The sequence below is a fragment of the Galleria mellonella genome, unplaced genomic scaffold, assembly GCF_026898425.1.
Source record: "Galleria mellonella isolate WM207_F2 unplaced genomic scaffold, CSIRO_AGI_GalMel_v1 utg171, whole genome shotgun sequence".
Taxonomy (NCBI): Eukaryota; Metazoa; Arthropoda; class Insecta; order Lepidoptera; family Pyralidae; genus Galleria; species Galleria mellonella.
In genome coordinates, this window is record NW_026442014.1 from 1,199,111 (window position 1) to 1,223,462 (window position 24,352).

Sequence of the window (24,352 nt, forward strand, 5' to 3'; positions counted from 1 at the left end):
CGTTGCCATTCCTGAGGACTCAGGTGTTATTCCTCTGTACCCTGTAAATTCACGCCATATTCCACCCTTCAAACGGCTGATGTCATATCCTAAGTTAGTTTTTATGACCTTATTTTATTTTAACCCATCGTAGTGAAATTTAAAACATACATCATTTATCTTGGAGAAAGATACCAACTATCTAATTATCCTGGACGTACGAAGTCACAGGCACAGCTAGTAAATTAAAAACATAACATAAAGCCATTTAATTAGACAAATAGGTGGTAATGAGGCGCGATCGCGCCGGAGATGTTCCCAGCTGCGGCAAGATGGCGGCGGCACGGAAGCGCGCGCGCAGTGCTCTCGCGAATAATTTTCCGCATCCGTGCGCCGGCGCATAACTGTTAAACTTTTAATGACGCCTAAATAGGGCTGTCAAGTGCGGGTTTTTCGTGGATGAAAATGGAATAGTAACCCTTCCACTATTAATTTGCTTTGGTATTCCACTAACGAGGGACGATAGCTGAGGTAGAACTAAGATTAATTATCCGATCATAGTAAAATCTTCCTTCATTCTTAAATAGTAACCACGATGGTTTCCAAAGTTACCGCGTGGAGTTCTGCCTGACAAAAGTGCTCATTATTTACAATTACCTCCCTCCGTTAAGTACTGCTTTGTTGTAGTACATAGGTATTACTTAATATTTATTTACTTGACGAATATATTACCTAATCCATTGATGAATCTCGATATGTAATAAGAGCTGAATGTAACTGAGTAAATATCATCGCTCATCTGTGCGTTTTCTCACACCTAAAGCTTTTTTGTAGGGCAAAATAAAAGCTATAATTTGCTCAGCAAAAAAAACTAAACAATATATATGATATAACAATATATATCTGGTAATGATAAAGATACAGCCATTAATGTACCACTGACTATAGTCTTCTCTCTTGTCAGGTTTTGCTAGTAGGTTTAGGTAATTTTGCCACGCTTGGCAGGCGGATAGGCAACCGCAGTTAGGCTTTGGTGATGTTTTAAGAAGGACGCTGCTGCAATATACACAAATGTTTGCAAATAAATTTACCTTTATTATTAGTTTTTCAGAAAATTCAGTTTATATAATTTTATACGTAATATATATATATATATATATATATATATATATATATATATATATATATATATATATATATATATATATATATATATATATATATATATATATATATATATATCGCTTTTAGCGATGAGGTCACCCATTGTTTTCTCATTGTGATTATTTCCTGTAATTGTTTGTATTTATAATAAGTGTACTATTGTAATCTTTTAGAGGAAACAATAAAGTATCTATCTATTATTAGATGTAGATATAAAAATTAAAAATATTGATTTTTATGTCAAGCAGTGAGGTGGCAACCCTACGGCTTGCCCGAAGCGCGGACACTACATTCGTTACAATCGTCGTTATTATATGAGAAATTTCTCTATGAACATTTTGCTGAGCATATTGTGAGATAACAGTTAGCTGTTGATGCTATCGGCTAATGTATCACCCAGCTTGGAAACGTTTACAACAATTGCTTTTGAACATGCTCCCTGTTTTTTTATTTTTTTATTTTTCATAATGGAATTTTTTTTTATCGGTCATAATGGTATGGTAACCCCGCCTGCACTAATAGTATATGCTGGTGGGGCACCAGTGAGGGGTGACAGATGAGGATGAAAACAGGCCAGTTAGCCCATCCTGACGGACTCAACTAGAATTAAATTAGGAAACCACGTGAAGGTCGACCTGACAGGGTATACTGCTAGTAATTGGGCTATTTGATCTCATTACTAACAATCCCTTTCCCCCCAATAATGGAATAGTAACTCTACCCGCGCTATCAGTATACATCGGCGGGGCACCAGTGAGGGATGATAGGAGAGAATGAAAAGGCAGGTCAGTTACCCTGTCGTGATGAATACACCTGGAATTCAGCACGATGGTTTCCAGAGGGCTACGGGGTGATCGACCTGATAGCGTATATTGCTAGCAATGGGACCATTAGACCATGTTGATATTACCAACGATTTTGCTGATATTATCAATGGCCCTAAATATTTTATAGGCGTTTCTAAAAATTACCGTAGTAAGGAGGAGGGGAGAGAAAGGATTGTTAGTAATGGGGTCTAACCCCCCTAAACAGGAAAGGGATTGTTAGCAATGGAGTTTGACAGCCCTATTGCTAGCAATATTCTCTATTAGGTCGACCTCCACGTGGTTCCCCCTGGAAACCATCGTGAACAATTCTTGTTGAATTCGTCACGATGGGCTAACTGACCTGCTTCATCCTCACCTATCATCCTTCACTAGTGCCCCGCCGGTGTATACCGATAGCGCGGGTGGGGTTACCATTCCAATATCACCCATTAAAAAAAACCCTCAAAATCATCGTGGTTTATTATTGTTGACTTCGTCACAATTAGCCAATTGGCTTTAGAAAATATGCATTATAATCGTACATATGAGTACGCCGGTTGTTTGGAGCGACGTAATTCAAAAAAGAAATTATATGCGCGCATAAAACCTTATAGGTAGTACCAGAAACACATAGAATCTAAAAAGTCTATAGTAAAAAAATGGAATCTAAGAGGAACAATCTAACTGGCTACACAGAGTACTCAGTATATTTTTATTTTGGTTCCCAGCGGTCGGTGTCGCAAGACATGAGATGTAGCGATTTGTTAATGATAAAATATTTATTATTTATTTATTTAATTCTTTATTGTACACACCAGTTATAAGAATATGACAGAGGTAATCAAATGTACAAAGGCGAGCTTAACTCTGATAGAATTTTCTTCCAGCAAACCCAAAGTGGGAAGGAGCATCAATGTCAGCGGGTAGAGCGGCGTACAATATTGTGACAATTTTTTAACTGACAAAATTAAATTATTTATTTAGCCTTTATTGGTATACTTAAAGAATACAACAAACAATATACTCGTATATGTAATGCTTATAAAGTGCAAAAGACGGTTTTATCGCTAAAACAATATCTTCCAGGCAACCTTTATTTCACCAGACAAGCTATGTTCTTTATAGTTTCTTTCACGTGATTATATCAGATTTTTATATCTATATAAATAAGTAGTATATAAGATATTAATTTAATGAATGAGTTCAAACTGTATAGACATAACATATATACAACCTACACATAATTTAAAAGAATTATCTAGCTTTTTTTTATGCAACTTAGAATTGCAAACAGCTGATGGCCCACCTGATAGAAAGTGGTAACCGTCGCCTATAAATATGAGCAGTAGTACCATGGACACAACAGAGTGTACTGTTTCGCCCATGATACCCACCATGCGTTGTATTTCCTGAGGACTCAGGTGTTATTCCTCTGTACCCTGTAAATTCACTGTTGTAAGAGTCGATGAAAATGATCAATTTACTAACAATTATTTCCCTGACCCTTTTAATTTCATACGAATTCCTTTCACCATGTAGCTTTCGTAAAAAACTGATACAGACGACTTTTAGGCAGTCTCTCTCTCTCTCTCTCTATCGTTTCCAATAGATGTGTGGTCTAAGTGATCCGTTTTGTCCGTTATATCTCATCGCTGGCACCACACGCCCGCCAGGAATGTCTCGCGGTGGTCGACTGGTGCATTAACACACGTTACTTTATTACTGAGCGCGCTAATTATCAGTTCTCTTCGTTTTGGACGTGTGCCTCGAGCCGCCTCTTTCTCGCCGCTTTCTTTAAAGTTATTGCTTTGAAAATAAAGTCACAAGTATTGGTAGTGGTCGTCCGTTGGGAATTTACATAAATGTTACTAAATATTCGTACTCACCTAGTGTACGTTGTGTGTACGAATAAAACTGTTTTATTTTAATTTAAGATATTATAGATTATATGGGGAAGGCTGTATATGGTATAATCTTTTTTTTGTATACAACTTAGAATGGCAAACAAGATGACGGCTCACCTGATAAAAAGTGGTAACCGTCGCCTATAGACACGAGCAGTACCATGGACATAACAGAGTATACTGTTTCGCCCATGATACCCCCCATGCGTTGCCATTCCTGAGGACTCAGGTGTTATTCCTCTGTACCCTGTAAATTCACGTGTCAATGAGTACTTTTTTAATGGATGATAGATACTCTTTATTGTTTCGTCCAAATGGCCTTTTAAAAAGGAATATGCTCTTGTCTTGAAGGTTATGACGTCGTATCGTTTCGGAAACACTGCTTAAATGACTTAAGGTGTTAATGGTGATCCAATCATCTTTAGCTCAGTATAAATCATCGGATTACAATTGAGAGGCATCATCTGACTCCCAATACCACTGTCCTGGTCTCCTGAGACGACACCAAATGATTCACTGGCCGGCTTTAATAAATTATATGGAATCGATATTTGAGATATAAAATTTATTGCTTATTCTAGCGTCGGTATAAATCATACAATTTAATCGTCCCCTAACTACGGCCCGTGGTTTTACAGTACTGTAATCGCTGGTCTTCTAAACGAAGTGCCTGTGTACAGGAGCGGACTAACAAGGTGGTTGGGACTAAGATATTAATTTAACTAAAGTAACATACTTTAATTTCCTGTAAATGGACGCACATTATTTTTTCACAATTTACTATAATTTGAGATTTCAGTCTCAAAAAAACCTTTTATTTTTGATTTTTTTTTACAAAGTGTACTTCAAAAGTGACAAGCGTACAACCTATGTAATATCAAATGTTAACACTTGTTAGTCAAGTTTGAAATAATGCTGTATTGTCCCAAAGGTACCCAAGCAATCGATTTTTGTACAAAGATAAAACCCATAACACGCACAAAAAATTAAAATGGAATCATCATGAATTATCAAAATCGTTTCTTTATCAAATTGGCGACGAACATAGCCATAAAAACATTTTTATGGCTAAACTACATGACTAAAAAATACAAAAAGCAAAAAAAAAAAAGATTTTCAATCCATCTTTACGCACAGCATAAAGCATTTTTTTAAATTGCTTAGTACAACCAAAAAGGCAAGTTTTTAAAGAGAATTTGTAATTCTTTTTCGAAACATGAGATGTTAATCACAGCCCGGTAAGTATCAATAGTTGCGCGGAAGCAGCCATTATCATAAAGAAAGTGGGGCCATCCGCGGCGTCCGCCTGCGCGTGCGCTTTTCTCCGCGAGAGACAGTCTTGCGAGCACGTGGGCTATGCACTTTTGCCTTCATCGTGCAGGGATATCACGTTAGAATTTATTTGCCTGCTTTGCATTTCTACGTATCCGGATGAAATAAAGAACATTTGTATCTAAAGAAAGTGTTATATTGAACTAGTTGTTTCTCGTAGCTTTGCTCGCGCGAATTCGAATACCTTCGTTTCTGTAGAAGTTTACAAAAATAGTTTTTTTTTTTTAGATATTCTTAACATTTATTATAATCAACGTTATATATAATTTAAGATTTTTTTTCACAAAAAAACTTTCGTTTTTAACAGTGGCATAAGGGGGGAAAGGGATTGTTAGTAATGGAGTCTGAGAATCCTATTGCTAGCAATATACCCAACCAGGTCGACATCCACGCGGTTACCCCTGGAAACCATTGTGATTAATACTTTTTGCATTCGTCACGATGAGCTAACTGACCTGCTTTCATACTCACCTATCATCCCTCACTGGTGCCCCGCCAGTGTATACCGATAGCGCAGGCGGTTTCACCATTTCATTATCATCCACTGATAAAAACTGACAGAGTTATGATGTAACGGCGGTAGTCACTTACCATCAGGTGCGCATGTGCGTTTGCCCCCTGTGTTGTAAAAAAAATAAACAAAAGAAATACAACCGAATGGAGAACCCCCCCTTTTTGAAGTCGGTCTAAAGCATGGTGATACCGTAGTGTTTCGAACAGTACCTTTCGATGACGCTTCAATGATTTTAGCACGCGGTAGCTGCAGCTCGTTGCAGACATTTCCGTAAACATATACATAGGCACGTCATTATCGACAGAACAATAAAAGTTTGTGGTATACCATAAGAGAAAAGTGATATAATCATGAGTTTTCACTCTTATGGTATAGTTGTAAATTATAGATTATCTTTACTTATGCATATATGTGTAGATGGGAGCTTGATGATATTATATATATATATATATATATATATATATATATATATATATATATATATATATATATATATATATATATATATATATATATATATATATATATACCTATGGCTCACTACACGTTTTGGGATACTGTAAGTGTGGTGAGTAATTTATAAATATATAATAATTATGAAAATATAAAAAATAAATAAATAATTAGGTTATAACCTATTTGCACAAAGATTTATTTGTTTCTTGGGTCCGTATATGTACAAAAGGGTGGACAAGAAGCTGTCAATTTACTCTGAAAATAAAATTAAATGTAAGATAATCAAATGAAAGATGACCAATTGGCTATTAACATTGTCGTATGACCAAACTGAAAATTTGTTGTCAATTCTAAAATAGGGGGAAAGGGATTGTTGGATTGTTAGTAATGAGACTGAGAATCCCATTGCTAGCAATATACCCAACCAGGTCGACCTCCTCGTGGTTCCCCTGGAAACTATCATGGTTAATTCCTGTTAAATTCATCATGATGGGCTAACTGGCCTGTTTTCATTCTCATCTATCACCCTTCTTTGGTGCTCCGCCAGCGTATCCCGTTAGCGCAGGCGGGGTTACCATACCATTTTCATCCACCAAAAAAAAAAAAGCAAATAATAAATTAACATTCACTTTCATAAATACATCCAGTATATTTGCATGATGCACTAACACGGTTAAGTAAAATACAATATACATGTATTAACAATTGTAGATGCATAGATAACGACACTGTAATAGTAAGTTTTTACTGCATAAACAATATGAAGTAGGCACAACTGTAAAATAATAAAATCAACAATGTGTGACTAAGAAAACATAACAATACTCTTACAAGACTTCCTTATTTTGTCACACAAAGACGAATGGACAGTAATGACACGAGATTATGGGACGTAAAAATTAATTCCCAAGTTCCTGACCACAGATAGTGCACAGTTTGTTTTCACTCCGTCGGCCAGTGTTTACTGCTATGGAAATGACCAGGCCATTACCAACTCCACAATGGCTTGATCTCTCTCGTCATGTTAATTCGAACTTTCTTTTGTATTATTAATTCGAATTTTAATACGACAATTATAATTGCGACGGTTCAGAAGATTTGTGGCTTACTAGTTTCAAACTGCGACTTCGTCTGCGTAATCGTGATATGTTTATTGACCGGGATAAAAATAGCGTACGACATATCGTTCTCTATCCCATATTGTACATGTCTGCCAAATTTCATAGTGATTGATTGAAATATTTGGGCGCTATATGGTAACAAACATAGCGTGGCAACTACTAGCAAAATTCCCCCTATAGGGAAGGGTTATGTCCAGCAGTGGACAGTTAGTTTGTATCAGAGAGAGACTTTGTACAAAAGTCGTTTGCTTAGGTACCTCTATCCCTCTGTTTGTATTGTGAAGCAGTTGTGTTTGCATGGCTGTGATTCGGTTTGAAGGGTGGGATATGGCGTGAATTTACTGGGTACAGAGGAATAACACCTGAGTCCTCAGGAATGGCAACGCATGGGGAGTATCATTGGCGAAACAGTATACTCTGTTATGTCCATGGTACTGCTCATGTCTATAGGCGACGGTTACCACTTTCCATCAGGTGGGCCGTCAGCTTGTTTGCCATTATAAGTTGTATAAAAAAAAAAAAAAAAAATTGTGAAGCAGTTGTGTTTGCATGGCTGTGATTCGGTTTGAAGGGTGGGGTATGGCAGTGAATTTACAGGGTACAGAGGAATAACAACTGTGTTCTCAGGAATGGCAACGTATGGGAGGTATTATGGGTGAAACAGTATACTCTGTTATGTCCATGGTACTGCTCATATCTATAGACGACGGTTACTAATTTCCATCAGGTGGGCAGTTAGCTTATTTGCCATTCTAAGTTGTATAAAAAAGTTAACGGCTGGAATAATAAAGTAACAAACTAACTCACTTTCAAATTTATATATATACAGTAAAGATAGCAATTTGTATTTTGTTTTCACGATGCACTTTTTATGTTCAGCATTTTATTTATTTGACTTCTCCTCATATTCACCTACACATACAAATAATAATTACGCCTAAACTCACTTGTTTACTTACAAATAACAAATCATTTTCTTTACAATTTTCCAAATTTTTATTTTTTATTTTTATTATTTTATTTATTTATTCATTAGTACAAATGTGTGTACATGGCAGACTTGTTGCTAAAAGCATTCACTCCCGGTCAACCATAGGGAAATGTTAGAATACTCGAATGCGGTACTAGTAATTATTGATATACATACATACTAAAATTACATATATAAACGAATAAATATATAAACAACAAATATACTTACACACACTTAATTTATTATTTAATAATCAATCAAAATCTCACAGTTAAAAACACAAAAAATATATATAATACTGATGGACCGAAATAAAAAGGTAACCAACATGTCCTTCAAATAGTAACAACACACTTTCAATATGTAATTTCTCTTCAATTTAATCGATTGATATAAATTATCACAATGATAAACTATTGAAGTGTTAAAATTGTATATTACACGTGACTGTACCCAATCACCCAGTGTGCACTGTAGGCGCCGGCAGAGGTCGCTGCGCCGCGGTCAAGGTCGGCTGCGCGTGCGCTTCGTTGCGACATTTTGTAATTGTAAACAAATAGGCGCACGCGCAACTATGAATGCAGTTATTAATTGCCTGTCAATTGGCATTTTAAATGTACATGTTTTGTGTTTAACTATTTTTATTGTGTAAGCTATAGGGTAACAGAATTATATGAATACGTATTTAAATTCAAACGACATAGTTAGATGCATATCTCTAGTTTTACGTCGTCTTTTGTTTACAAATTCTACCTTTACTACTCTCATTGTTATATATAATATAGTAAGTCTTGTATATGTGTAAGTATATATGTTGATTTATATATTATATATCTGTGTATCTATGTAAATTTTAGTATGTTATGTATATCAATTAATACTAGTGCCGTTTTGAGATTAAGCTAAGCTAAGATTAACTAGGAGAGAATGCTTTTAGCATTAAGTTCGCTTTGTACACAGGTCCTGTAGTAAAGATAGAATTTTTATTTACGTGAACTGTCAAATTGGCTATTCCAGTTTTCACAAAACATGTACATTTTGCTCCACGATTTAAAACATGACGTTCAAAAAGTTACAGCCAGTGTCACTCGTGATGATGTGAGGATCCTAACGATATCCTATAAGTACGTCCAAATCTGTTCAGGCAATTAGTCGTAATGGAATACAGAGATTAACATATGTACATAAAACCCTGAAAACATTACAGTCTTTTTCTAGTAATACCATCACAATGATCATGTTTTTTTTAATGGGCGATAATGGTATAGGAACCTCGTCTGCGCTATCGGTATACACTAGCGGGGCACCAGTGATAGATGACTGATGAGGATGAAAGCAGGTCAGTTAGCCCATCCTGACGAACTCAACTAGAATCAGCCACGATGGTTTCTAGGAAGAACAGGGTATATTGTTAGTAATGGGGCTATTTCACCCCATTACTAACAATCCCATTCTCCCCTACAACGATCATGTTGGGGAGTAGGACGGATTTCCCAGTTTTATAGTGAATAATAAATGAATAATTGTCTTTTAATAATAAATTGCTTCCGTATATTTGACAGAGAATTATGCAAAGAAAAAAAACAAAATAAGAACAGTGACTGATAAATTATATAGCTATTAAAATAAAGAAGGTTGCAACCTTCAACACTCATTCAACATTAGAAATTTAAAATTACAAATCTTTATACATACACTGAAATTTTACTCTTTAATGTCTCTACATTGAAGAGTCAAATTTCATTTTGTTTGGTCAATATTATTTGGGATGGAACAGTACACAAGTTATACCTTTCTCTGATCACTTAACATATCACATAATAATAGTAATTGCTCACCTGTTTTGTTAACTTTCATCCTTCTAACATTTCTCATAGATCATTAAACAGCCTATAATTTTGTAATTATGAATAGTTTATAGCCAACATACAGCTTTCTCTTTATAAATCCCTATCAGCATTTAGGGAGGATAAATTATCTGAACAACTGGGCCCCACACGACGACGCTTGGAGGGTTGGTTCACTAACGAACCTTATATATTGCCGTCGCCTTTGACATACTTGTTCCATAATTTCGTAGGTTAAATTTAACTTTTTAGATTCAGTTAAATCCAGACTGTTTTAGTATGCTTACTATAACTGTCGCATACGTACATTTTGGTTTCTTTCAATTCGGTTGTATTTTTTTTAATGTTTGTTACCTTATAACTCAAGGATATGGCCTGGGATAGAGCTGGCTGGAAATAGATGCATGAATTAGTTGCACAGACAAGAGGAAATGCTTAAATAAAATAAAAAAAAAACTTTATAACTAAGTCAGTTCTAAATCGATTTAGCTTTTATCTGAAAGGATATACTTACAGATTGTACATACTTATAGAGTTTTATCAAAATTCTTACAGTAGTTTAGTTGTTTATCTAAACAATCATCTGGATCAAAATAACTGGTTTTGTTACAATTATTATTGGTTTATTATGTTTATAAATGCCAGAGTTGTGAAGTAATAAACATAAACAATCACAAGAGGGAGACTTTGTACAAAAGTTGTTTGCGTGAACACCTCTGTTCCTTGGGGGGAAAGGAATTGTTAGTAATGAGACTGAGAATCCCATTGCTAGCAATATACCCAACCAGGTCGACCTTCTCGCGGTTCCCCCTGGAAACTATCATGGTTAATTCCTGATGAATTCATCATGATGAGCTAACTGGCCTGTTTTCATTCTCATCTATCACCCTTCACTGGTGCTCCGCCAGAGTATCCCGTTAGCGCAGGCGGGGTTACCATACCATTTTCACCCATCAAAAAAGAAAAAAAAAACACCTCTGTTCCATTCGTGTTTCTACCGTGAAGCAGTTGTGTTTGCATGGTTGTGTTTCGGTTTGAAAAGTGTGATATGGCGTGAATTTACAGGGTACAGAGGAATAACAACTGAGTCCTCAGAAATGGCAACGCATGGGGAGTATCATGGGTGAAACAGAATACTCTGTTATGTGTATGGTACTGTTCAAGTCTATAAGCGACGGTTACTACTTTCCATCAAGTGGGCCGTCAGCTTGTTTGCCATTCTAAGTTGTATAAAAAAAATACAATCGAAGTGAGAAGTTGAAGTCGGTTGATAAGGTAAGGTCTATGCTAGACTATTGTTTAAAACATTTACAGATTATTAATATGTAGCAGATGTTATTTCGCGGAAGTGTTTCCACATATTCGTTAAGGTGCAATGCGCAAATGCCCGAGGCTTAAAACTATTAAGGATTAATAGTTCGAGAAAACGCCTCTTCAACCGTGAAATGGTACATAAACACTAGTTTACAGTTATGCCTTTGTGTTTTGTAATGCACTGTATGTATATATATATATATATATATATATATATATATATATATATATATATATATATATATATATATATATATATATATATATATATATATATATATAAAACATATTATACATTAAATGATTTTTTAAAGATGAGTAGCTAATATTTATATATTACCTTTTATTCATAATATAATCGCTCTTAGCGATACGGTCGCCCGTTGTTCTCTCATTGCGATTATTTCTTGCAATTGTTTATATTTATAATAAGTTTACTATTGTAATCTTTTGGAGGAAACAATGAGTATCTATCTATCTATATCTATCTACTAAACCGATCTTGATGAAATTTCTATGAGACTAATCTGTAAGTATATCTTTTCAAATAAAAAAAAAAAGAATTTTCCAAATCGGTTTACAACTAACGGAGTTATGAAGTAAGACATAAAAAATTACATCTGAATTAAGAGTCTCCTTTTTTTTAAATCGATTGAAAATCTACTTAATTTGCTACAAATTCCAATGAATTTGCAGAAATAATCATCGAAATAGGATCACTGAACGTTTCTATTATAAATACCCATGTTTAAATGTTTGGATTGTTGAACGCAATGTCATGTAGGTAAATCCTTTCTTTGAAACTCTTTAAAATTAATACAGGGTGTAAATGTCCGATACGAATAATAGGAGAAAGTTTAAGCTCAGGCGATTGCTTTGGGTTCACATTAAAATATTAGTAGTTTTACTTATGGAGCGTAGGGTTGTCACAACACGGATCTGTATGTCTTTACTCCCGTATCTATAATATTTAATATTTCTTAATTAATACTTCTTGCTATTATTTTATGAATTTGATTTAAATTGTTTTAAAGGTTATTGAAAACCTAATTATAACCCAAATTACATATAAAGTACATTTAAATATTAATCTATTTACTTTAAGCCAATACGCTGCTGGGTAAGCAGATAGATTCGAGTCGAGTGCCAAAGGCCTTCGGAACTTAAGGAACATTTGATTTCTCAATATAATTTTTGGATTTAGTATCATGGTACAAAAAAAATATTTTATATCACTTTTGATTTTTTTATACAACTTAGAATGGCAAACAAGCTGACGGCCCACCTGATAGAAAGTGGTAACCGTCGCCTATAGACATGAGCAGTACCATGGACATAACAGAGTAAACTGTTTCGCCCGTGATACCTCCCATGCGTTGCCATTCCTGGACTCAGATGTTATTCCTCTGTACCCAATAAATTCACGCCATATCTCACCCTTCAAACCGAAACACAGCGATGCAAACACAACTGCTTCACGGTTGAAACACGAATGGGACAGAGGTACCCAAGCAATCGACTTTTGTACCAAGTCTCCCTCTGTTAAAATAACTTTTCTCAATAAATTATATTATTTTTGTATCTGTGCTCGACAACCCTGGCCGTGAACCAAACGTTTCGGGAGGAGGTTAATCTTGAATTATGGCTTAGGACCGGTGCCCTGTAATTTGTAACTACGTTTGTACTAATAGAAAAGTTTATAAAAGATTTGTTATTACATTTCATATTACACCATAACCATATAATTAATAGCTAGTTTTTTTTTTTTAAAGATTCTATTAACTTGAATAGAATTAAATGGATTTTAAGCTGACCGCACACGGGTCACTATCGCTCGGCCAACTACACGTTTTATTGGTTCCATATTCAAACCTCGAACGTTAAAAGTTAATGCCCTTAAAAGAATTAATAAACAGTAGAATCAAGAGCTTTCTATTTTTCGGATTCCCTTAGAAATTAATTATTTTCCATTAAATTGATACAACAAAAGCGTAAACGTCAAAAGGTCATTGCCCTATTATATTTGAAGTTTGAAGTCTACGTAATAGGTTTAATTTCGATTCAAATCCGATTTTTTTAATGGAATCATAATAGAATGGTAACCTCGACTGCGCTAACGATATATGCTGGCGGGGTACCAGGGAGGAATGATAGGTGAGAATAAAAAAGCAGGTCAGTTGACCTATCATAAGGAATTTAGATAGAATTAAGCACGATGGTTTCCAGGGGAGACTGCGAGGAATTTGACCTGATACGGTAGATTGCTAGTGATTCATTGTTACTAACAATCCCTTCCCCCCTCTCATTCCAATCAGATTTTATCAAATGCTACCACATTGATCCCTGTTTGATACATTATAATGATAAATTAACTATTGTCATAAGAATTAATAAATTTTTAAAAAGTGGCTTCTTTTGTGTATTTTTTTATACCACTGAGGTGGCAAACAAGCATACGGCCCACCTAATGCCAAGTGGTTACCGTAGCCAATGAACGCCTGCAATATCAGGGACATTACGCGCGCGTTGCTGACCCTGAAGAAACCATTTTATCCCTTTTTTTAAGAACCCCATGTTGTAGTCTCTTAGAAAAACCTCGACAGGGAGCTTATTTCGTAACCTGAGCATTCGTGGGTAAAAAAATGTATGAAACCGCGTTGTACGCGATTATCTAGGCTCTAAGGTACAGTGAACTCTCTGTCGAGGTACCTCCGCCAAAATGTACATTACTTCTTTTCAGACCCCGAATACATTAAGAAAGTTATCACTTATTAAACGAGACTCGTGCATGAACAAGTCATGCTCAACTCGGCTGAGAAGAATTGAAAAGAAACTCAGCCATTGCTGTTTTCAAGTTTGATTTAGTAGCAACTATTGATATCATGGAAGTACCTAGATATTCATAGTTATCATAGCAGTAAAATTAGCCGTGTAGGTCCCAGTATGGAATAGGCCACTCCTTCATTTCCCGTGGATGTCGTAAGAGGCGACTAAGGAAAGGCGAGGAATGGGCTGCAGCGTTCCTCTTAAAACATCGCCAAAAGCCAAACTACTGTTGCCAATCAGCCTGTCAAACGTGGCAACTACTGGCAAAACCCCTCTTAGGGGAGAGGCTATGTTCAGCAGTGAACAGTTAAAGGCTGATATGATGACAATGATTTATACTTACCCCTTATGAGTAGTACTCATAGGGTGGGGGGGGGGGAAGGAATTGTTAGTAATGCGGACTATCAGTCCCATTGCTAGCAATATACCGTATCAGGTCGACTTCCACGGGGTCCTCCATGGAAACTATCGTGCTTAATCTACGTTTTTTTTTTTATACAACTTAGAATGGCAAACAAGCTGACGGCCCACCTGATGGAAAGTGGTAACCGTCACTTACAGACATGAGCAGTACCATGGACATAACAGAGTATACTGTTTCGCCTATGATACCCCCCATGTGTTGCCATTTCATCCTCACTTATCACCTCTCACTGGTTCTCTGCCAGCGTATACCGTTAGCGCAGGCGTGGTTGCCATTCCATTATCAACCATTGAAAAAAAACTTCTCATAGGTATTCTAACATGTGTTTATTTTTGATATTTTCCAGATGAGGTGGCAGATATAGCGAGGTCGGGATGGGCCAGGCGGGCAGCCAGCCGGCCGGCGCGGCGCCGCAACGCGCCCGCCGCGCGCACACCCTGCCCCACGAACCACCGCGCCTTGCGCCCAAGGTAATGCACAGTTTTTTTTAATGGACGAAAATGGCATGGTAACCCCGCCTGCGCTATCGGTATACACTGGCGGGGTACCAGTGAGAGATGATAGGTGACGATGAAAGCAGGTCAGTTAGCCCATCCTGACGAATTCAACTAGAATTAACCAAGATGGCTTCCAGGGGGGAATCACGTGGAGATCGACCTGACAGGGTATATTGTTAGTAATGGAACTATTTGGCTCCATTATTAACAATCCCTTTCCCCCATATCTTACAAGTTACAAGCTTAGAGGCTACATGTATATCTTAGAGATATAGTGTTTCAAGAAAAGCGGATCAGCTTTTTCGTACAATTTTGCGTGATAAATAGTTATGACTGTTTCCTTTATAACTTCTATATTTACATATTTTGTTTTATAATTTTTGCATCTTTTTAATGCGTAAAAACATGTTTTATTTATTAAATATAGATACGTCAAGATACATTGTGTACGTAAGATACTGATAAAAAACGGGTCAGCTAATTTGACAATTAACTGGCAAAAAGGACGTTTTTGAGACTCGATGCTCTATCTATATATTCTAAATTGTTTAACAAAAAAGGGACTTCATTTGTGAATACACGACAATTATAAATAATGAGATGTTTTATAGGAACTCTAGATACGTCTATGTAAGGATATATATATATATATATATATATATATATATATATATATATATATATATATATATATATATATATATATATAACAGACGGAAATATTATATGATGAGTACTAATAAGAATATGTTTTATTCAAGTAAACTTAGTTACAAGTACTTTTGAATAGTCATTTTTTATATTTCTACCGCCCATTCGGAATATAATCTCAGCTTGGCCAAGAAACTCAACTGTTGCTTTTTTTAACAAGAGTTGATTTTACAATTATATGTTTGTGTCAATAAACTAACATAAGAGTTATTTAAAATGTTATTAAACAAATCATATGCATTTATAAAAATTTGAATTTTAATTTTTTTATAACACTGAGGGTAAACGAGCATGCGGCTCACCTATTGGTAAGTGACTACCGCCGCCCATGAACACTAGAGGCATACTTTTTAAAAAGCAATATATTTTCTTGAAGTCACGATGTCGTATTGGTTGGGAATTACTGCTAAATATGTTAAAAAAATATATTCAGATATATATCAGATTCAATTCGTTAAAGCCAGGCGCGTTTGACTTGTAAACAATCGTTTAATAAAAGAAATTAATGTGAAAACAATATTTTTTTGAATTTTTGTCCATCTGTAAGTTTATTCCGGCATCATGTAAAAACCACCGCATCAAATTGTATGCGGTTTTCATAGTTCCAGCTTATTATTCTAGAAGGTCGGACTTAAAATTTGGCGTGTGTTTTCTCGTATCTTAACACGCCATTCAGAAGTGATTACATACAACCAAAATCTGTGAAATATGCGAACAAAAGGTAACTTTGTAACTTGTATTTAAATTAAGAACGTGGAATTACATGTTTACACATAGGTTTTACTTCACCCTCCCGAAAAGAAAAATGTAACTTAAATCGTCAAAAAGTTAAATTAGGACCAACAAGGCAGTAAACTCTATCAATTGTAAAAGAAATGGTAAAGAACGATTCTCCTAGTGCATTTGAAACATGTCTATATAAACCTCAATGTGTTTTCAGGTCCTTCCGTCGCTTCCGGATTCGCCACATCTGCGCAGTACCGACAACGGCGCCATCCTGCACTCAGGGGGCACCATTAGTGGACGGAGGCCCACCTCCATCCTACATGAACCTAGAGTCCCCCATGGACATGTGGTAAGAAAATTTTAACTCTAAACTCTTTTGTTTTTAAATTAACAAACAAGCCATATAAAGACGTTCGTAGATATCCCAGAATACACTCTGACTGAATACTATCATTTGTTGCCATTTCTAAAGTCTAAGATTTAGATTATGCCTAGTCCCATATCCCACCTTCTCCAACCGAAACTTGATTGTGCTAACATAATTGCTTAGCTGCAGAATAAAATTGAATATTTCTCAAATACAAAGCCTAGAAATATAAGAATAGTTAGACCTAATACACTGGTGTATTGTATTAAAATGATTGGCTGTGTCTTATGTTGGTGATTCCTATAAATAAATAAAGTTTTAAAAGACCTCTTAGATACATTAAGACTTTTATCGAGGAAATTAATGACAACAGAACTAAACAGATTTTCAAAATATAATGCCCTAAGTCTAAAACAAAATGTAGTATTTTATTAGAATTAGGACGTATGAATCAAATTTTTCTTTATAGCTACGTTTATGGATTCCAGAAAAATTATGCCATTTTGTAACAAGGTCTGTAAAAATCTATTACGTAAGTTCAGAGTTGGCAACGCAGATACGATCTCATGTAAACTGTTCATAGACTTAAGATATTTTTTTACGATAAAAACATTACATTCAGTGCTGAGTTTTTAATATTTTGGTTCCAAACTAGGAATTTTATATTTAATTATAAAGAAAATATTATAATATACCTTTATCATATAGGTTATAAACATTTTGCATTTCATGTGAACCTTAACACAGTACGTAAAATATTAATTCGTCTGTCAAGTGCGTTGACAGCAACCAATTTAACACTCGTGTGTACCAACCTGTTAAAAACACAGGAATCTAGAAAATTAATCACTTCCCTACCTGCTAGGTCAAGTTAGGGTCAACTAACATTGCACCCCAGAAAATACATGGAAACTGCCATGTCCAAGAGACTGCTTATTAAGTGCCTATCATATTTAACAGCAGTATAATTATTTACAGCATTCCAACGCGTTTCGGTCTCGTTCGGCGGGTGGCGGTGTCGAAACTGGTGACCTTCGATCCAGGGAGAGAGACCCTTTGCATAGGTCACACACAAACCTCGACCTTAGGCATCATGATGGTAAGCTTAATTTAGATTAAAACAAATTGTTGATAATTTCAAACTAATATGTCAGTTTCAGTTAATAAACTTAATGTTTTTGCAGGCAGTAATTTAAATAAGAAATTTGGATCCGAGCCTGATCTTAGATTAGAAGAAGAACAACATAAACCAAAATGTACCAATAAACATTTTCGTAAGAAATATCGAGCACCCCCACCTCCAACGCATGATGTAAGTACAAAGAAATTTGCAGAGCAAATTATAAATATTAAAGTAGTTTATATATAAAGTACTTATCACACTAAATTCATTAATCGCAATAACATTTGATTATTTCAGAATTTCGAGGGTTCATCACCGGATTCGAGTGAAAGAAATGCTAAAACGGAACCACAACGAAAACTGCGGCTTTTTAAAACAAGAAATGAAACGAAAAAGATGAATGGCCTTGTAGATAATAACAAAATGTACAGAAACACAAACAATGGCTACAGATCTCTAGATTTGAATGAAAATCAAGCTTTTGAGAGAAGATATAGATCACCTTGTAAAGATAAAGAACAGCATCTTAAATATCCAGACAGCCAAGATATGGTACAAAGTACATCGTCATTAAAAAGAGAAGAGCGCTTGCTACAACTGAGACAAGACTACAAAAAGGCTAGAACTGATAAAGTCAGTGGATGTAGAGCGAAAACATCAAAGACAATGGAACAAGGGGAAGCATGGAAAACCCCCTTACTTAATAGGAATTTTAGGTATTCAGAAAGGTTTAAAAAAGACGATAGCGAACAACCAACCTTAAGAAGAGAAAAAACTTTCGACAGCACTTTGCCATCAAGTGAAAAAGATTGTGAATCTCCAAAAATTTCACATGAAAGTAAGATAAAAGCTATAGGCGACCAGCTGAGAGGAAATCGGCTGACACCTTTAGCAGAAACCAATAAGCCTTTGAGAAAATCTCTTCCATCACTATTGCCCAAAAGTAGTGACGAAAAAGATGAATTTCAAGCGGAGCTCAAAAAGGCTACAAGTAGAATAAGAAACGAGTTAGGCAATAAAATTAATATTAGTGAAAACAGAACTAGTCAGAGCGATAGAACGAACACACAGAAACCAAACCCAACGAAATCAACAATACAGAACAAAGTCAAAGAGTCTAGTCTTAAAACGAACATTTCTAACAGGAAAGAAACAAAAACAGCGATTACTAGAAGACCTTTGGTCCGATCAAATGATACCAAATTTAAAGTGACAAATGCACAAAATAATGTAAATGTAAAAAATAACGCAGTAGTCAATAAATATAAGTTCAATAGTAAAGAGAGTGGAAAACCGTTGCCTGATCGAGGACAGGCGTCTGGCAAGGAATCAACTCCTGAACACTCTCCTACTAGAAATAATGTACCACCGACTGAACTTTCACAAGATAAGTATGTATATTAAAACAGTTTTTAAATTTTTAACAATTTTTACTTTGTTTAATATGAATTATTTATTGCTTATTACGAAAACACATTATTACAGTTATAATATGTAAAGTATATTTTCGTAATAAATTCTATATTTATAATACTTATTTCTAGGAAAAAGCCAGCACCATCAAAGCAGTTCTACTTTGGTATGATTGAAAGTAAACAAGCTGAGCCTCGGGAACACTTGAAAGACTTCCCTGGACTCGGCAGCCCCATTATAGAAGAGTTCAGCAACTTCCACCTAATCGAGAAAAAGCTATTAGGATATCACGACGAGGATGCTGAATTAGAAAAGTTCAATGCAAAACTAAAAGAAGACTGCAAAGTTAAAAACTGTAAGTTAACCACTACAATAAAAATAATTCAATATTAAATTAGATAATCCATATTATTATATCTTTCTCGTTCTAATGTAGAAACATAACACTGTCCGGGAACTATTTCGGCAAACATTACCTAACATTTTTACTTCCATTACATGTACGCGGTTACACTTACAAAGAAGATACATATGTTACTTTATATGAATCTTCTTCGTAAGTGTAACCATGTTTGCTGAATAAACTATCATTATTATTATTCAGAGTTGGCGCAGTATATTTTTGTCCTTTAAATAATGTCCTCATACTGGGAATGCACTTAACCTGGATAAATGATAAATGCATGTTCATCCTATCGAATCAAGCAGTTGGATGTAAATTTTTTTAATCTAATATATTTGGCCTAATACGTTTTTGGATTTTCAAATATATTACATTAGTTATTTCTGTTTGTTAATTCATCATTTTTTTTTATATTACCAATTTTTTTAATATGCCAATTTTCGTTTTTCAATTTCAATTCAAAATTGTAAAAAATCGAAGAAGTTTCGTATTTATGTGTATACTAATATTAACGATTACATATTCTGTCGCAGTGTCATCCGAATCAGCTTTATCATCAGGATCGGAAGGTGAAGGTTCAGAAGGATCATTAGGTATAGCGCTGAGACTACGACCAACTTTGCCTAAAAAGCAGCTGGCTGTGCCACGGTTTTCACCAGCGGCTGCATGGAAGCAACTGGCTTCATTAGACGCACATTTAGCTGCAGGTAAATATTGCACCTAGGAATGGTAATTGACACTTCATACAAAATGGTCTCCAACTAAGAGTACATAAATTAAGCAATTGATATCTGTTCCCCTGCAAATATCTGTACTGAGCAAGGTTCAGAACTTTTCAAGCATAATAATATTATTTATGTTAATAATAAAGTATACACACTTATAATACACTTATACCAGTCACCTAATTCTTAATTTATGATACCCTATGTTATGATAAACTCACAATTCCACAGTAAATTTGGGGATTAAGCTAGAATATATAGACTCTAATTAAGAAAAGTTCATTTTCTAAAGTGGTCTATAAGAAAATCGAACTAAGAACTAGAAATTATATGCCTAAATAGTGCGTTAAGGTAATCGTGGGTAAATGCAGTATGAACCATGAAAATTAATATGATTTTGTAGAAACACAGCCACTTGCCGTGGAAACAAAGGTGTCGCCCAATGTATCACCAGAATCCTCGCCGCGATCAGATCAGTCGGCTGACAAATCAGGTGATTCCGGGATATCCGGGGACCATGCAAACAGCGATCAAAGGATAGACTCCCCACGGCATCACGTGAGTTATAACTTATTACAATTTATTATTATAGTTACCACAGGCTTTGGTGATGTTTCAAGGGAGACGTTGCTACCTATTTCACAATCATTAAGTTCCCTTAGTCTTCTCTTACGACACCTACACAAAAATGTTTTTTTTTTTTTTTCAAAAAAAATTGTTTCACTTTATTGACCAATAATTTTTTTAATTTTATTAAATATTTTTAATTTGTATATTCTGTTTGAGTTAAAGGAACTACAATACTAAACACTCCTTTTCCTCTACTTTATAAGTAAAATATTTTCCCCATAATTTTGCCAGACACAAGAATCGTCACCAGCGGCATGGACGCCACAGCAAGATCTCGGCGACAGCAGTTCCGATGGGGCTGGTGGTACACGAGGTGTGCTACTTCCAGGCGGTGCTGTGACGTACAACCCGGGAGCACAGCCATTCAGCCTGTCTCTGCCTAGAGATGCACATGACAGAGTGAGTATTGGAAGGTACTCACGGGATGGTGGGGGAGCGGTTGGTTGTTTAGATGATTTCTCTATAGTATTATCGTTACAATATACCGTATTCAATAAAAACAAGGTTTTAGTAATTTCATAATTATTATAATTGGTAATCTTTGAAGGTTCTTTGGATCTTTTAATTTGGAACTAGTATGCCATTGGTCAGGTCCTGGCATGATATTTTTTTCTGAAGTTTCATTGTCTACTTGTGAGTAGATTGTATGCAATTTGATGTACCTTGCAGGAATACTATAGATAAATCATCGAAATATACACTAATTGTAAGTGTCGATGGAATATCATATTCGTAACTAACGGACTAATCACTCGCCTGACCTCCCGTTAATGGCACAGCTGAGGAGGAGTAAAGGCGTCAAGGAATAACTTTAGGGATTCAGTTTTCACTTTTGGTTAAATAAATGCAGAAAAATTTAACACGTTTTCTATCTAACTCTTCTATAATCATCATAATTAACCAACATTATTTGTTGTATGTTTTTAAATCAAAAAAGAACTGTCATATCTTAAAATTATTAAACTAAATTTCTAACAAAGATTGGTATATTCATTTATTTTAACATATATTATATAAGTAAGTAGATATTATTATATTTATATATTTATAAGTAATATTATAATGTATATTAATATTTAATTTAACTGTTTATTTGTAGCTAATGTATTGATTAGTGTTGACGTTGTTTGTACAGTAGGTACGCGTGCACTTCGGCTGCCAGCAAACTACATGCTTTCTCACTGTATTGGGTTGGCTGGAAGAGATCTCTTTCAGAGATGTGTCCACCCTTGCTCACAATATTTATAAATACATTATCTATTTAATTTACAAGTGCAAAAAATAATATATGTAAGATATTTACATTTCTAGTTGAAATAATTTCGGTTTTGGGTTTTTAAAACATCCTTCTTCATAGTTTGATTTCTTTTAATAATATAGTGACAGGACATGATATCCGCGGTGGTGATATAGTCGTATAGCTGTTTAATATTCTACCTTACACTTATTATTTACTTTTATTTTACCTTACCTTGGCTTACCTAGTTTAGAATTAGATGCATCTTTGTTGACTATTTATTTATGTATATTTATTATTTGACAAAAAAAAACCTTTTCTAATATACTCGTAGTCTATTTTGCTCTTTTGTTCTATTCATGTTTGTATTCTCTCATAAACTGATTTTTTAATATCATTATTTTATTCTTTCACTTTTATAAAGACATTTTCATTTCCTAGCACTACACTATTAGTAATTTATGAAATGAAATAATAAATAGTTTAAAAGTTGAAGTAGCGTTGAAGCCATTTCGCTGTCCTTTATTCCTCATCAGCCTGAACAAAGAGAGCATCACGATCCCCACGTAGTTTAAAGGGATGTCGTGCTTCTACGAATGCTTTCAGGGGAAACAGCTGCAGCAAAGTTTCAACAGTCTACAGAAACTGAGAAAGTCGGTCTCGGGGGCACTCGGTGCGGCTTTAGGATCCAGGAGGTTCGATCTGGAGCACGAGCCGATGTTACAGGAACCTGAACAGAACTGGTTCCTGACGAAGTCAGCGCCGAACTCTTTGAGTAATCCGCTGTTGTTCCAGCAGCCTGCCAGGACGAAGGTATCTGCTGAGGATAATATCAAAGAAGAGTCGGTGCCGCCCTCAGAGAAGGTGCGTTTACAATTGCTCTTTACCTAATTGTCAATGTTGAAAGGAGGGTAACGTTTCTTGAATGTATGTAATCATGTATTTTTTCTACGCAACTTCTAATGGCGAAAAAGCTGACGGCTCACCTGATGGAAAGCGATAATCATCAACTACAAATATGATCATCACCATAAATATCACATAACTCATAGTGATGCCGATGTTAGCTCTTATATATTAAGTACCAAGATACACGCTTCCGTACTCTGTAATTTCACTACCATAAATTTGGTTTTAATAAAGCTATGCAAGAATAGCTGTTCGTCCTTCTTTGAACGTCACCAAAGCCTAACTGCAGTTGCCAACCCATCTGCCGAGCGTGGAGGCTACTGTCAAAACCCTCCAATAGAGGAAGGCCTATGTTCAGCAGTGAACAAATAATGGCAGATATGTTGATGATGATAAAGAATAGCTGCTGTACGGTAGACAGGTTATGTAGACAACTTTTATCCAAACTCTTACTCTAGCATCTATGGCCATATATCTGTCTAAGTATATCCAGGGTCTCTTGACAAGTGGCAAGCGAATTCGTCGATGGAATCGACATCGCTAGCGAGTCCGTGAGATAGAATGAGATGGCAACGCCGGGTGACTCATTCCAACCCAAGGACTCGCTAGCGATGTCGATTCCATCGACGAATTCGCTTGCCACTTGTCTAGAGGCCCAGATCTTTGATAGAACTTAAAACCTAAATAATTACATTAATTAATAATTAATTTTAACAAATAATGATGTTGTTGGCTTCGACACAAATTCCCCATAATTTTAAGAGTATTGTAGATTATATAACGTCAAAAAAAATACGACATTAATAATCTCTTCAAAATCTTTCGAAAATTATTATATTATACAAAATCAATTGTCGAGTTTTTTTTTTGTGGTTTTGATACTTCCAAAGGTTCTTTTTTTAATTTTTTTTTTTAATGTTTATCAGGATACGAATTATTTTTGTTGATAAT

The 24,352-nt window shown here is 35.3% G+C and overlaps 1 protein-coding gene across 3 annotated transcripts in view; it reads left to right on the forward strand.

The window, feature by feature from the left end:
* LOC113518069 (uncharacterized) overlaps positions 1–24,352 on the forward strand; it is a 191,896-nt gene that overhangs the window by 117,193 nt on the left and 50,351 nt on the right. For 2 of the 3 annotated variants that reach the window (XR_008252608.1, XM_052892882.1), the window contains exons 4-13: positions 15,007–15,130; positions 16,809–16,943; positions 17,940–18,060; positions 18,146–18,273; positions 18,382–19,475; positions 19,629–19,852; positions 20,434–20,607; positions 21,029–21,183; positions 21,487–21,654; positions 23,063–23,356. Coding sequence is in view for 2 of the 3 variants with exons in the window: in XM_052892882.1 (XP_052748842.1) it covers positions 15,035–15,130; positions 16,809–16,943; positions 17,940–18,060; positions 18,146–18,273; positions 18,382–19,475; positions 19,629–19,852; positions 20,434–20,607; positions 21,029–21,183; positions 21,487–21,654; positions 23,063–23,356 (2,589 nt within the window). In the remaining variant the exon portion in view is untranslated. The remainder of the gene's footprint in view (positions 1–15,006; positions 15,131–16,808; positions 16,944–17,939; positions 18,061–18,145; positions 18,274–18,381; positions 19,476–19,628; positions 19,853–20,433; positions 20,608–21,028; positions 21,184–21,486; positions 21,655–23,062; positions 23,357–24,352) is intronic. The other variant, XM_052892883.1, reaches the window with a different exon arrangement.